The 15070-nt window shown below is 41.5% G+C and overlaps 1 protein-coding gene across 2 annotated transcripts in view; it reads right to left on the bottom strand.

The window, feature by feature from the left end:
• Positions 1-15070, bottom strand: part of LOC126235991 (esterase E4-like) — a 102117-nt gene that overhangs the window by 57317 nt on the left and 29730 nt on the right. For both annotated transcript variants that reach the window (XM_049944986.1, XM_049944987.1), the window contains exons 4-5: positions 14201-14386; positions 10033-10217 (exon numbers count right to left, since the gene is read on the bottom strand). In XM_049944986.1, the coding sequence (XP_049800943.1) occupies positions 10033-10217; positions 14201-14386 (371 nt within the window). The remainder of the gene's footprint in view (positions 1-10032; positions 10218-14200; positions 14387-15070) is intronic.

Below are 15070 nucleotides of genomic sequence, written 5' to 3' on the forward strand. Positions count from 1 at the left end.
CTTCCGTCACTTCGACCTGGTCTCTCAATTTACTACAGACGTACGCTACATCAAAGGCACGGAGAACATCCCTGCTGATTTCCTCTCGCGAATCAATGCTGTTTCAAGTATCGTTGATTTATCTGACCTCGCCGCTCTACAGGCTTTGGACGAGGACACTCAGGGTCTGCTCATGGACCCGCAGTCTTTGCTCATGTTTACCAAGGCTGAGTTCCCTGGCATTTCAGACAAAGTGTGGTGCGACTCTTCTACAGGCACTCTGCGGCCTTTGCTCCTACCTACGCTGCACCGACAGGTTTTCGACGACTTGCTTAATCTCGCCCATCCTGGCATCTGAGCCACCACTCACCTCATCACCGAGCATTTTGTGTGGAAAGATGTGAAACGGGACTGCCAAACATGGGCACGCAGCAGCATTTCCTGTCCATGAAACAAAATAGGATGTCACACCTCTCCACCACTCAGCGAGTTTGACATCCCTAAGGGACATTCCCATCATGTACATATCGACTTTATCAGTCCCCTGCCTCCATCGGAGGGCCACAGGTATATTCTGTCCACAATAGACCAAATGTCTCGTTGTGTGGAAGCTGTCCCCTTACCCAACATCACAGCAGAAACTGTGGCCATAGGATTCATTTCTTCTTGGATCACTTGGTTCAGCTGCCCATCCATCATCACAACCGACCAGGGTTGACAGTTCGAATCTGCACTCTTTATGATTCTCTGTAATCTTTGCGGTATTAAAAAGATCTATACAACAGCCTACCACCTGCAAAGCATTGGGTTGGTGGAACGATGGCACCACACCCTAAAAACTACACTCAGGTGCCATGACTGTCTCTGGTCTGAGGCACTTCCTTGGGTGTTGTTGGGCCTACTTTCTACATTTAAAACAGATTTACATGGGATGATTTCTGAATTCATTTTCAGCAAAAACCCGGTTTTACCTGGGGAACTAATTCTCCCCCAAGATCCCGGGGATTCCTCCTCCTTCCCAGACTTTATTGGAAGGATGCGTGCACACTTTAGAAACACCCAGCTACACCCACCTGTCAGCCATTCCCTAGCTGACACTTACATGCTGACCGCACTCAGCGCTTGCTCACATGTCATGCTCAGGGACGACTCTGTCAAACAACCCTCACAACCCCTTTTCCTCGGCCCCTTCGAAGTACTCCAGAGGGGTGAGACGACGTTCAACATTATGATAAAAGATCACCTGCAAACCGTTTCTCTACACAGGCTCAAGCCTGCCTTCATAGACTTCGACACTGCTCTGCCGTCCCAGTCGGACTGCCAGAGCACATGTTCTTTTAACAAACCCGCTAATGAGTCTGTTCAACCTACGCTTGGGTTGGGTTTTCTCCCTCCAACGAGTCACCACCACAGTTCGAGGGTTCTTCAGGCATGTCATCATCATCCTCATTCACAGGCTTTGAAGACATTTCAGGTACTTGAGACGCAGACACCCCGTCCTTCATTTTCCGCTGCAACATACGACCTGACTGTGTCGACGTCATGTTGATTATGGTGTTAGATAATCATGTGCTTGTACTGCTCACCAACAGCACAGACCCTACCCTCACCGAGGAACTCAACGTCAAGATAGTGCATAGCTTGTCCCTCTCGCAAGAGTGCGACCCATCATGTGTTCGAGCTTTCATTTATTTGGACAGCTCAGTATGCACGGGGAAGGCAGGCTCACGCGCTGCCTCGTCTCCCATACCGCTATGGTGCTTCTAGTTGTGAGCCTGCTGCCTCACACCACTCACGCCGACACTGACACCCACATGACCCCATGACCTCCACTCAGGGCTCATAGGCCATACTCCGTACTGTGGGACGGGGGAGGGGGGAGGGGGGGGGGCTGTGTGGCGTTGATAGGTCACATCGACCGCACAAATTACAATCTTTGGACCATTAACTGCTCTGACAAGCTGCCATGTTTAATTCAATTTGCCTTTGTACTTCATGCAGTGTTCATGTGTATCCATCTTTATGGTAAAATATATGTGTATATAGAAAACTTGGGAACTGTTTATTATGTGTATTACTATCCATATCCAGAATCCCATAACTGCCTTATGAAGTTTGTTGTGAAGAATCAGGCACGAACTGAAATTAATAGCAGCTGAAATAAATATAACTCTATTAACAAGCATGTTCTCCACTATCCACAACTTAACTTGACAACTGTACAAAGAAGAGAAGTATGCAGCCACAAAAATATTTGACCACCTTCATTAATTAAAGTTCTGTAAGATAATGGAAGTTTTAGAAACTGATTGAAATCATTTCTGCTTGACAGTTCCTTTTACTCCATAGATGATCTTCTTAACAGATAGTTTATATTTGAATGGTTTACACTTGTGAGGTATTGTCATAGATCAAAATTTAAAAAAAGGAAAATGAATGCAGTTATGTAGCATGTTTTTACAGAGAAACAGTATCTTGTTACGAAAACTATTAATGTGTTGCAAATATGATCCATAGAACATGCAGAAACTAATCTACACCACATTGAATGTTGGTCATTTGTAATACAATAATAGCAACTTAAACTGTGTAATATTAATAGTCATTTACAGTTTTGCAAAATTAGTGCCAAGCTTTGAAGTCATCATTAGTGGCACAATTAAAACATTGATACTGTGCAAGGTGCATGGCAGATAAGTTTGGTGGCTCTTGACCATAACAACAATATTACTGACCAACAAGAGGGACTTTATGGACTCTCTCTCTCTCTCTCTCTCTCTCTCTCTCTCTCTCTCTCTCTCTCTCTGAGTGTTTAGTAAGTGCTGTGCTCTGTTCTTATCCGGATGTCTTGTGTATGTCATCTTCAATAAAGTGGTATTATTCTACACACAGTCCGCCCCCGGTAGCTGAGTGGTCAGCGCGACAGACTGTCAATCCAAAGGGCCCGGGTTCGATTCCCGGCTGGGTCGGAGATTTTCTCCGCTCAGGGACTGGGTGTTGTGTTGTCCTAATCATCATCATTTCATCCCCATTGACGCGCAAGTCGCCGAAGTGGCGTCAAATCGAAAGACTTGCACCAGGCGAACGGTCTACCCGACGGGAGGCCCTCGTCACACGACATTTCATTTCATTCTACACACAGATCATGCATCTGATATTCTACACTCATCCCTATTCTAAGTTTCTGTATGTGTTTTATCATATTGTAATTAAAATATACAAGAAGTGCACTCAGTCATGAAAACAGGCATGCTCCAGGAAGAAAACTCATAACTTGAAAAGTACTTGTGGCATCTCTGGCACAGAGTGCCCTACCTTTGTGGCTTTTGTTCTTTGGATGGTTTTTTCTAGTCTGCACTTTTGGCGCGCAACTTGTTCTACTGCCATGTTCGTTTGTTATGTATCAGTGATTAATAAATGTGTGTGTGATACTTAGTGTGTGTTATCTCCAAGCAATCCTATGTGATAACTGCATACTGAATATGCAAGTAAGAGCATAGTATAAGTGATGTAAGGAAATTAAAAAGAGACTTACTGCCACTGTTGGCACAGTGTACCTGTTATTCAAAGAGTACTTGTGTGCAGTCATTACAAGAACAACTCACATCAACAGGGATGTCTTTACATGTATCAAAAGATAATATTAATGGTGATGATGGGTCATGTCTTGCCTACTTATGTACACACATCACCGTCATTTGCGCTTATCATCACTTGTCAGCTGCAGTCAGTATACTGGAAGCCCTACTACACACGAGCTTCATTTGAACAGACATTCATTTTTTCACTCATTCATTCATCAAGTTACGTAGATTCCATCAAGAAGGAGAACCTTCATGGATGTGGAACAAGTTAAGGAATACATTAACATAACATAAGGACACTGTACATACTTAATATTCTACTAGGTCAATAGTGAAAATAGGTATGCTAAGTATAACTATACTGCTTAATGTTGTTCCCACTTATGCTATCCAAATATAATTGCGTAAATTAATAAGAAATCTGCTAATTTGAAGATGTCTGCTGCCTCCTCAATTCTACTACACATCTGCTTTTAATCTGCTATTAGTAACTAGCTGATGTTTTCAACCCTGAATCTAGATATTCAGATAATTTATAGGAAGATTGACTAATGAGGACTTTTTTGAGTCATCAGTCCTCTAATTAATTTGATGCACCATGAATTCCTCTCCTGTGCCAACCTTTTCATCTCAGACTAGCACTTGCAACCTATGTGTTCAGTTATTTGCTGGATGTATTCTAATCTCTTTCTTCCTCTACAGTTTTTACCCTCTACAGCTCCCTACAGTAACATGGAAATTATTCCCCATGTCTTACACATGTCCCATCGTCCTGTCCCTTCTTATTATCAGTGTTTTTCATATATTCCTTTCCTCACCAGTTCTGTGGAGAACCTCTTCATTCTTTACCTAATCAATCCACATAATTTTCAATACTCATCTGTAGCCCCACATCTCAAATACTTCATTTCTCTTCCATTCCAGTTTTCCCACAATTAATGTTTCACTACCATACAATCCATACGATGCTGTACTCCAAATGAACATTCTCAAAAATTTCTTCCTCAAATGAAGGCCTATGTTTGATACTAGCAGACTTTTCTTGGGCAGGAATGCTCTTTTTGCACCAAGCAAGGTGGCGCAGTAGATAGCACACTGGATTTGCATTAGGGAGGATGACAGTTCACAACCTCATCCGATCATCCTAATTTAGGTTTTCCATGATTTCCCTAAAGTGCTTCAGGCAAATGGCAGATGGTTCCTTTGAAAGGGTATGGACGATTTCCCTCCCCATCCTTTCCTAATCCCTAGAGACAGATCACTTGTGCTATGACCTTGTTTTCTAATGACCTTGTTTTCAATGGGGCGTTAAACATTAATCTCCTCTGCCCTTTTTGCCCATGTGCCCATGTTAATCTGCTTTCTCATATCCTTCTTGCTCCATCCATCATGGACTATTTTGCTGCCTAGGTAACACAGCTCCTTAACTTCATCCAGCTCATGATCACCAGCTGTGATGTCAAGTTTCTCATTGTTCTCATTTCTGCTACTTCTCACTACTTTCAACATTTCTCAATTTACTCTCAATCCATATTCTGTACTCATTAGGCCGTTCGTTCAGTTCAGTATATGCTGTAATTCTTCTTTACTTTCACTCAGGACAGCATTGTCTTCAGCAAATCTTAGTATTGATGTCCTTTCACCTTGAATTTTTATCCAAATCATGAATCTTTATTTTGTTGTTTGATGGGTTCTCTGGTGTCCAGTTGGATACAGTCATTGAATGCCCCGATATTTCAGCAAATAACCATTCTGCCATCATCATGTGGTGCTGATGCAATGATGTGTCTGCTCTCTGCCACTAGTATTTATCTCTCGCAGGTCAAGGTGCTATTCCATGTGCTGTGGCAGAATGATCTCATGTCCACTTGCACTGTTGACTGTTGCTCCTTGCTAGAGCTTACTGAGTTGATGAGGTTGTCTGTTATGCAAATTTCTATGGCCTCTTTGAAGATGCAGACCCAGCAGTTATTTGTAGGGCCAGTATTTTTGTCTTGTCATAATTCACTGTGTGTCCAGTGTTTATTCAGTGTTCTGCTAGGCCAGATTGGCTACCGCAGCCACCTACTGCAGCCTCCACTTCCCCCACCACTGAACAAGCTGCACACCATCAGCATAGGGAATCGCACCTAGACCTGTGAAGAGATAAATACTAGCTGCAGAGAGTGGACAGATCATTGCATTAGCACCACCTGATGATGGCAGAATGGTTATTTTCCAAAATATCATGGACATTCAATGATCATATCCAGCTGGACACCTGAGAACCCTTCAAACAGCACAGACAATGGGAAAGCCTCAGAGCACATATTACCAACCTCTATGGGGAGCATATGTACCATCTGGTGAAGAAACTGGATAAGCTTCAAAACCAGAAAGGATGTCTGCTAAGTTCTCTCGCCTTCTTGTTAAGGTGAAGGGACAAACACACCATACCTACCTTCACCAAAGACTTGTGTCACATATGCACAACTGCTATGAATTGTATCAAGTGTAGAGCCAGCCTGGCCCTGGTCAGGGAACAGAATTGCTACACCCGACAGAAACTCGACAAGAGCACCAAGGACCTGCTGCACCTTTACCTATGATAATCCTTTGTGGTTCAAGAATATGCCTGGGAGTGGGTGGATGGTGTCACCTGGGCCAAAGCAGACTGGACACACTCGATATCCATGGAGAAGCAGATCACTAAGTTTGCACAGCTACCTGGCAAATCACAAGAAGAAACAGAGACCAATCTCATGGGGAAACCACTTGATGACACAGCGATAGCTGTGCCTGAAAAGGGGCCCAGCTTTGCGCCAACACCTGCAAACTCTCCCATTCACTGAAATATCTTCAATAGAACAGGTGGTCTGATGGCTACCAGATGACAAGGCTGAAGAAATCAGGAGGGAAATGTGCCAGGTTCCTTCAAGAGCAACACCAGCCAGAAGAAATATCTCCAGAGTGGAAAGAACAGCACTACATAACCTCAGAGAAAATACAGGGGTAGTAGTTCTCCCAGACAACAAGGGAGCACTACCATCAATCTTGAGGGACGCAACTATGAACAGAAGTTGCTGCAATTAGTAGATGATTCAGTATATCAGAAGCTTAAAACAGACCCTACTAAGAAGATACATCAAAGCATCTCCAACTTGATGAAAAATGGCGCACTCAAGGATAAGGATATCATGAGACCTCACCAACACTTGGCGGTAGCACAGAGGATATTTAGCCTTCCAAAGACACATAAAGATGGGATGCTACGGGTAGTCAGCAACATAGGGTCTCTGACATACTCTCTGGCACAGCATCTGGCAGGCCTGCTATGATCCTTTGTGGGAAAATGTGCACACCACATCCGGAATTCGATGAACTTCATTGGCCACCTAAAGGAGCTAACTTTACAAGAATTCAACATCATTTTCAGCTTTGATGTAGTATCACTATTTACGTGAGTCCCTCTGGCAGATTCAATCAACTTAAACAGTGAGAAATTCGGGGCAGAACTGACACAACTTTTCAGGCATATGTTAACATCGACCCACTTTGTCTTCAATGGCCAGTACTACAAGCAGACTGATGGAGTGGCCATGGGGAGCCCTCACTCTCCAGTGGTAGCCAACCTATTCATGGAGAGTTGCAGAGAAGTAGCCCTGGAAATTGCTGAACTGAAACCTGTATGTTTCTTCCAATATGTGGATGACACATTTGTAATCTGGCTACATGGAATGGACCAACTACAAATATTTCTACAACATCTAAATTCCATCTATAATAATATACAGTTCACTATGAAAATCGAGAAAGATGGACAACTACCCTTTCTTGATGTCCTGTTGCAGCGCAGGTGAGATGTACTGCTAGTCCTCACACACTGACCTGTACCTAAATGCTTCCAGTAGCCACCATCCAGCTTAGCTAAATGGAGTTCGTAATACCTTGGTACACAGAGCAGTTGTGATCTCAGATGAAAAAAACCTATCAATGAAACTCAAACACCTGAAGACTGTGCTCAGCAAGAATGGATAAGGCAACCACCAAATCCAAAGGTCCTTCCAATAACAGAAGCACAGTAGGGACCAAGACAAAGAACAAATGGCAAAAAGAGAAACAAAGGGCTGGCATTACTACCTTTTGCAGGCAGCGTATCATCCAAAATAGTGAGAGTAACGAGACAACACAAGATCAACACAGTCTTCCAACTACCGGCTAAGACATGCACCTTACTAGAAACAGTGAAACATGATTTCAGCCTCAAGAAAGTGGATGTATACAAAATTCCATGTGGCTGTGTCAAATCCTATATTGGCCAAACATTTTGTGTGTTGGAAGATCAAGGCAAAGAACACCATCACTATACGCGCCTATGCCAACCAAGCCAATCTGCCCTAGCAGAATGTTGCATAATCACTGAACATACAGCAAATTATTACAAGACAAATGTATTGGCTCCAGAAATAACTACTGGGACTGCATTTTCAAAGAGGCCATGTAAATTCGCATAACGGACAACCTTGTCAACAGGGACACTGGTTACCAACTCAGCAAGGCCTGGGACCCAAAAATAAGTCCTATCAAGGAATAATGGTGCAAGCAGACATGAGATCATTCTGGCATGGCTGCCGAAGAGATACTGTGCCCCCCTTCCTACCACCTACGGCAGCCTCTGCTTCCCCCAAAACCGAACATGCTGCGCACTGTCGGACACAGAATCATACATTGACCCACAAGAGATAAATACTAGCAGCAGAGGGCAGACAGATCATTGCATCACCGTCACCTGATGATGGTGGAATGGTTGTTTGCCTAATATCATGGACATTTGACTATCATACCCGGCTGGACACATGAGAACCCCTCAAACAGCATATACGTGGGAAAGCCTCAGAACACATATAACCTTTATTTTATTTCTGTCATTGCTCCTTCCATGTATAGATTGAACAGTAGGGGCAAAAGACTACATCCCTGTCTTATACCCTTTTTAATCTGACCTTTTTGTACTTGGTCTGCCATTTTTATTGCTCCCTCTTGCTTCTTGCTCATGTAGTATATCCCCCTCCCCCCATTTCTCAATAGCTTACTCTTATTTTTCTCATAATTTTGAACAACTTACACTCTTTTATATTACTGAAAATCCAATGAACATGACTTGATTTTACCTCAGTCTAGCTTCCATTATCAACTGCAATGTCAGAACTACCTATCTGGCATCTTTCCCTTGTCTAAAGCCAAACTAATCTTCATACAGCATATTCTAATTGGCAACTTCACTGCATGAGCTGTTAAGCCAATTGTGTGATAATTTTCACACTTGTCATTTCTTGCAATCTTTGGAACCCTGTGGATCATGATTTTCTGAAAGTCTGATGATATATCACCAATCTCAGACATTCTGCACACCAACATGAATAGCATTTTGTTGCCAATTCCTCAATGAGTTTAGAAATTATGGAGGAATGTTATCTATCCTTTCTGCCCTTTATCAGCAAAGATTGCAGTTTTTAACACCCTCTTTAAAGTTACTGAAAGATAATTATGTAGGTTAGAAACAATTTATGTAGGTTAAAAACATGGCCCTGTATTAACCCTTGTGGCACTTCACGTTATGTTCCCCCAATTCTGAAGTTAATTTCATGCCTGAGATACAGTCTGTTGGCAAGACCCACTGCTGTCATATTTTTAGTGAATTTCACACAGTATGAATATTTTTAATGATGCCACTGAAAATGATTGAGATTAGTCTAGCAAGATTGGAAACGAGTATTAACATTACTCAGTTTCTGGTGATGTTATTTTATCGAAAATTACTGTTATTCAAAATATTCAAGCTGCTGAGTTTTAGTGCTTTAAACTTCTTCAAATAACAGTGTTGTAGACAGTATTTTTTCTTGTATACACATTATGTGTGACTCAAATCCATTTTGATCTATTGAGCTGAGTTCTCTCTGAGCTACCCCATACCCCTTGCCCTATCTTTTTTATCACTCTCCAATTCTTCCCATATCTCTCCCACACCAAAGAAGGTACAAGTGCTAATTTTATGTGTAAAGTTAAAACAATGTTGACTGAGATTCAAACCACTCAGTTCCTACCTCTCACAGGTGGTGTCCTACCATACAAGCACACCTTGTGGAGTGACTCAATGCTTCAACTTGTCATGGATTTCTTACCTACAAGGAGTTGTCCTTGCTACACATCATTTGTTCTTGTAACCCTCCTGACCTCAATGTTTGCTAGCCGGTACCCCACACACAACTCCACCCCTGCTCCTTGGTTATAATTTCACTCGTCCTGCCCTCACACCCTCTTCTCCATAGTTTCCCCTCATCCTACATTTTATCTTCCCCTCCCAATTCTGTGCTTTCCCTATTTGGTGTTATACCTTTACCCCCTGAATTATCTGTACTCCTTCAAGAAAGTTCCATTACCAGCTTTTGCTTTAGCTCTTTTATATTGTTAGTAACAACAAAATACTTACAAAAAACTGTGGCTGTGTTTCTGCAATTTCTAGGGCATCCTTTCCTTTCAAACATTCAACAATCTTCTCTGATGTTGTGTCAGGGCAGTTTAGAATTCTAGCTTGCTTCTTTGCTTGCTGCAATGGTTCCTTAACAGCACTTGATTGAAAACCTGCACTCATTGCAATTCCTTTATGAAACAAGCCTACAAAATAATGACTTTGGTCATATTTATGTACAATAAATACTGTTTCAGTATTTTAAAACAATATTTGAAACAAGAGATTATCTAGAAAAAGAGTACCTCCTTGCAAATTATCAAAACTAGTAAAAGGAGACAGAGGGTGAATTTTGAAATATTATCTCTTGTTGCAAATATGCTCCTCTTCTCATATTTTTACCACATTTTGAATTTAAAATAACATTTTTGTATTAATTTGACAGGTGATTAAAACTGTGAAAAACCTGAAACAATTTGTTGTCAGTAGGATGCAAAGATTTGGAACTTCCTGACAGATTAAACCTGTGTGTCAGACCAGGATTCAAACTTCACATCTTTGCCATTTGTGGGAAAGTGCTCTACCAACTGAGCTATCCTGTTATAACTCACAACCCATCCTAATGGCTTCACTTCTCACAGTATTTCATCTCCTAGCTTCCAAACTTCACAGAAACTCTCCTGTGAAAACTGCACAATTAGAACTCCTGGAAGAAAGGATATTGTGGAGACATGGCTTAGCCACAGCCTGGAAGGATGTTTCCACAATGAAATTTTCACTCTGCAGTGAAATGTACACTGATATGAAAGTTCCTGGCTGTGGTTAAGTCACGTCTCTGCAATATACTTTCTTCCACAAGTGCTAGGCTTGCAAGTTTTGCAAGAAAACTTCCGTGAAATTTGGCAGGTACGGGATGGTATACCGTTGGACATAAAGCTGTGAGGACGTGTCTGAGTCATGCTCGGGGAGCTCAGTTGGTAGAGCACTTGCCCACAAACAGCGAAAGTCCCAAGTTCAAGTTTCAGTCTGACATACAATTTTAAAGTGCCACAAAGTGTCTTATCAGTGCACACTCTGCTGCAGAGTGAAAATTCCATTCTGAACACCTGACTTATTTCTCAACACAAAATTGTTTTTTGCAGAAATGCATAGTAAATAAGTGTAAGTGCATGAATGATTTACAGTTTGTTGCAGTAGCCATAATTAGAATATAATTAAAGTGACTACAAACATAAGCTCAACTTTATTCATGTTTCTGCTTATTTTTTACGTAAAATAAGGGAAATGCAGCCACTTACCCAAAGAGCATTAGTGCATGACACACAAAAACATGTAACAGAAAACAGTTAACATTACCTTTTGAGCTCTTGCTCATTTTCTATTATTTGGTTTTATTTATTTAGTAAGAGTTCATACATTCACATACTCACAGACACCCAAACAACCATGCCCACAGCAGCAATGAGTCTCACTCAAAAGCTAATGTTAACTGTTTTTTATTATGTGTTTCTGTGTGCCACACACCAGTTCTCTGTAGGTAAGTGTTTGGCTTTCCCTTATTTTATGTATTTTTCCATCCAGTGGGCGTTGATCAATGAGGGCCAAAATTCTTTCAGTGGGGGCACAATAACCAGCTACAATGGGGCATCCAGGATTGTTGGGTTTGCGAATTTTGTGGAGCACGTAGAAGGTGGGTGTGTGGGGTGTCAAAGGGGTGAGGAAGGCAATTGATTCAGGGAAACGGTTCTGGGAAGGGCCTAAGACTTTAAGCAGAGATTGGAGTTTATGTTGGACTTCTCAGCTGGAATCACTCCGACAAAATTTATAGGTAGAGGAGTTGGATAAGTGGCACAGGTCTTCCAAAAGGTAGTTACTGTAATTCCTCACAACAGTGGTAGAACCTGTGTCTGCAGATAGGATGATTAGGTCACAATTTGTTTTGAGGCTGTGTATGGTTGTCCTTTCTTCTGCTGAAAGGTTTATGTTCTAGGAAGGGACCTGGGGAAGGATGGAGAGGCCAAGTTGGAGGTAAGAAATTCCATTAAGGTGACAAGGAGGCATTTAGGTGGGAGGGAGGATGATAATGGTTGGGTGGTGGTATGACCTGGGAGTCACATGGCTCAGTGTTGGGATTAGTTTGGCTTTGGTTGGAGGAATTGGTAGCAAAAAAGTGTTTCCATTATAGGGGTTGGTAGAAGGAGAGTAGTTCTTTGACAAGTCCAAATTGTTAAATTTCACTACGGTGTTAAAGGTGAGGCCTTTGGATAGGACTGAAACTTCTATGAAGCTAAGGGTTTTGGTGGAAAGTTTGATAACAATGTATGTTATGTGAATTTCAGAGATGTGATGTAGGTAGCATGGATTGCTCAGTAGCAGCATCTTGAGGTGGGACCAGAGACGGTTCTGGATTGTGTGGCATGGAGATGTGCTTTTTCAGTACCAGCTTTGTGAGGCCTAGGGACTGGAAAAAAACTGAAGAGGTGAAGGTCATTGTGTTAGGAGGGGTGGTGGTCTAGAGAAAGGAATTTTTATGCCTAGACCATTGGGTTGAATTCCATGGCTTAGACAGCACTTAAGAAACAGGATGTGGGAATGGTTTTAGCCAGGGAAAGAGGGAAAGGAACACTTTTATGAACTGGCTCAGAAAGATGGAGCAGGAGTCCATTGTGGCAGAGATGGTGTAGGAGAAATGATAATGACACAGAAATGGGCAAATGAATATAACAGAATTTCATGTAAGAGAAGATATTCACCAGCACAAAACTAAAGGTGAAATGAGAATTGATATGCAAAGACACAGACTGGTAAATGCAGCCCACTCACCCAGAGTCAGCTCCCCAACCATTCTTAATAAATTCCTTCCTAAGCTTCTTCTATGCCTTGGGCTTTTTTCAAAGTGTTTCTTATGAATCATATAAGTGAACTATTTTACACATCATGAAGCTCTAAATTAGTTATGCTACTTGTACTGAAATTAGTATTTGTTTATGGTAGTTTGGGCACACAAAACCTCAAGGCTGTGCCCAATAGTATAAAAATACTTTATTTTGCATTTACAGTTACATTAATTACATACAAGTGTCTACTGATATACAGGAATCATGGTACTACATTTCTTTGTTCGCTTTAGAGTGTGAATTCAGGAACTATAAGGGGCATTCAAAAAGGAATGATCTGGAGGTATAATTACAGAAAGCAGTACCTATATGTTAATAGTACTGATCCTGGCTGTTGAGTCACTTGTCCCACTGTGACACAAGGCTGAGTGGCTGTCTCATAAAATTCCCAGGGCTGCAATGTGAACCAGTTCCACATGTACAGCTGGACTTAGTCATCCGAGGTGAATTGTTTGCCACTCAGAGCCTTTTAGGGGGATCAAAAATGGCGTAATCACAGGGAGAGAGGTCCGGATTGTATGGAGTATGGCCAAGAACCTCCCATTTGATTTCTGCAGGAGTGCCACGACCGTGCATTGTCGGCTAACAACACCTGTTCTTCCCTGAAGTGCTTGTGCCACACCTTGACCCTTGCAAGGGACATGCAGTGTTTGCCATACACTTGTGACCTTCATCGATGAATGTCCGTTCCTCTTAATCCTTCCACTGATAGAAAACAAACAACACCTCTTTGCTCTTATTTTGAGGCCTCCATGTCACTGTTTGCAATGCAACTGGCAGTGTTGGATGATTGATGCACGCTTCTGCTAGCTCTGTGTAGTCACATCATGTGCACGCATGTCCTCTAGTGACGGGCTGTGAACTTCCACACTCTGGTCGGAACCACACCTTGTTACACGCGCTACGATATTACCCTTCTGTCACCTGTTTGCATATTCCAGGCTCCAGCTTTTTTCTTTTTGAACACCCCTTACACTTCAACATCCATGACTATTTCATAATATTTCCTGTGTAGCTGTTCTCCACAGAATCAGCAAAGAATGACTCATATGTCATAACTGACAACAAGAAGGAACAGGATGTTAGGACATGTTTTAAGACTGGCATATTATTATTGCTACTACATGAATTTCCTGTATTTTTAATAGCTAAAATTCAACTTTCGTTTCCAGCTTCACATTTATGTTTAGCAGTACTTATGCTCTATTTTCTAAAATATTTCATTAATTTCACTATCTGTACTTAACAAGCCACAAGCTCACAAAATGTGTATTATGACAGTTGGTACACACCTTTAGACATTGGAGACAGCATGTGCAGATATACACTGGTGGAGCCAGCACTATAGCCACTGAGTGCTACATTATCTGGGTCACCTCCAAAAGAAGCAATATTCTGCTGGACCCACCTGAGAGCCATCACCTGATCCTTAAATCCATTGTTACCAGGAAGAACTGAGTCTCCAGTGCTTAGGAACCCTATAATTGATTATTGTTAGTATATATTTCTATAATCAATGATGTTTTCATTTCATTTTACACATTATGATTGAAATATTCTGTATAATTACAAACTGTAAATATAAGTAGGCATATTACCTTAAGGAAGGCAAATAAGGTATTCTGTCATAGGATGATCAGTGCGCAGAAAAGGAAAACATTTTTATAATGAAACTATTAATCAACTATGTACGATGGAATTACTTAGGTAGTAATATGTTCTGCTGGCCACACCCTTGGAATAATTTTAGGACAAAGAATGTGTTTATCTCTGTTACATTGTTGTAGTCAATGTGTAAAAGAGATAGCATAGCAAATGAATATTGAGCAAAATGCATGATGGTTAAGTAAGGTGCCAACATGTGCTTAAAAGCACAAAATGAGTTACCAATAGTTACTTTAACATATCCATCTGAATGGTAAATAGTAATATGTTATACTGTTTATAAAACTGCAGAGGAGACATTAAACAATTTGGTGATCACAAATGTAAAATAACACTTAATCTATGTCAAAGCAATGTATAATCAACCCCTTTGCCTTATCTTTTGAGAAGTTTATCTTCACTTGAGTGTTAATATAGAGCTTTCACTCCAGAATAAGAATCTGGTTGCGGTTGAGCAGCAAATAACTATGTAAATGTGGGTTGCGGCAGAATGTAAG

This window comes from Schistocerca nitens, chromosome 2 (genome assembly GCF_023898315.1).
Source record: "Schistocerca nitens isolate TAMUIC-IGC-003100 chromosome 2, iqSchNite1.1, whole genome shotgun sequence".
NCBI classification, from domain to species: domain Eukaryota; kingdom Metazoa; phylum Arthropoda; class Insecta; order Orthoptera; family Acrididae; genus Schistocerca; species Schistocerca nitens.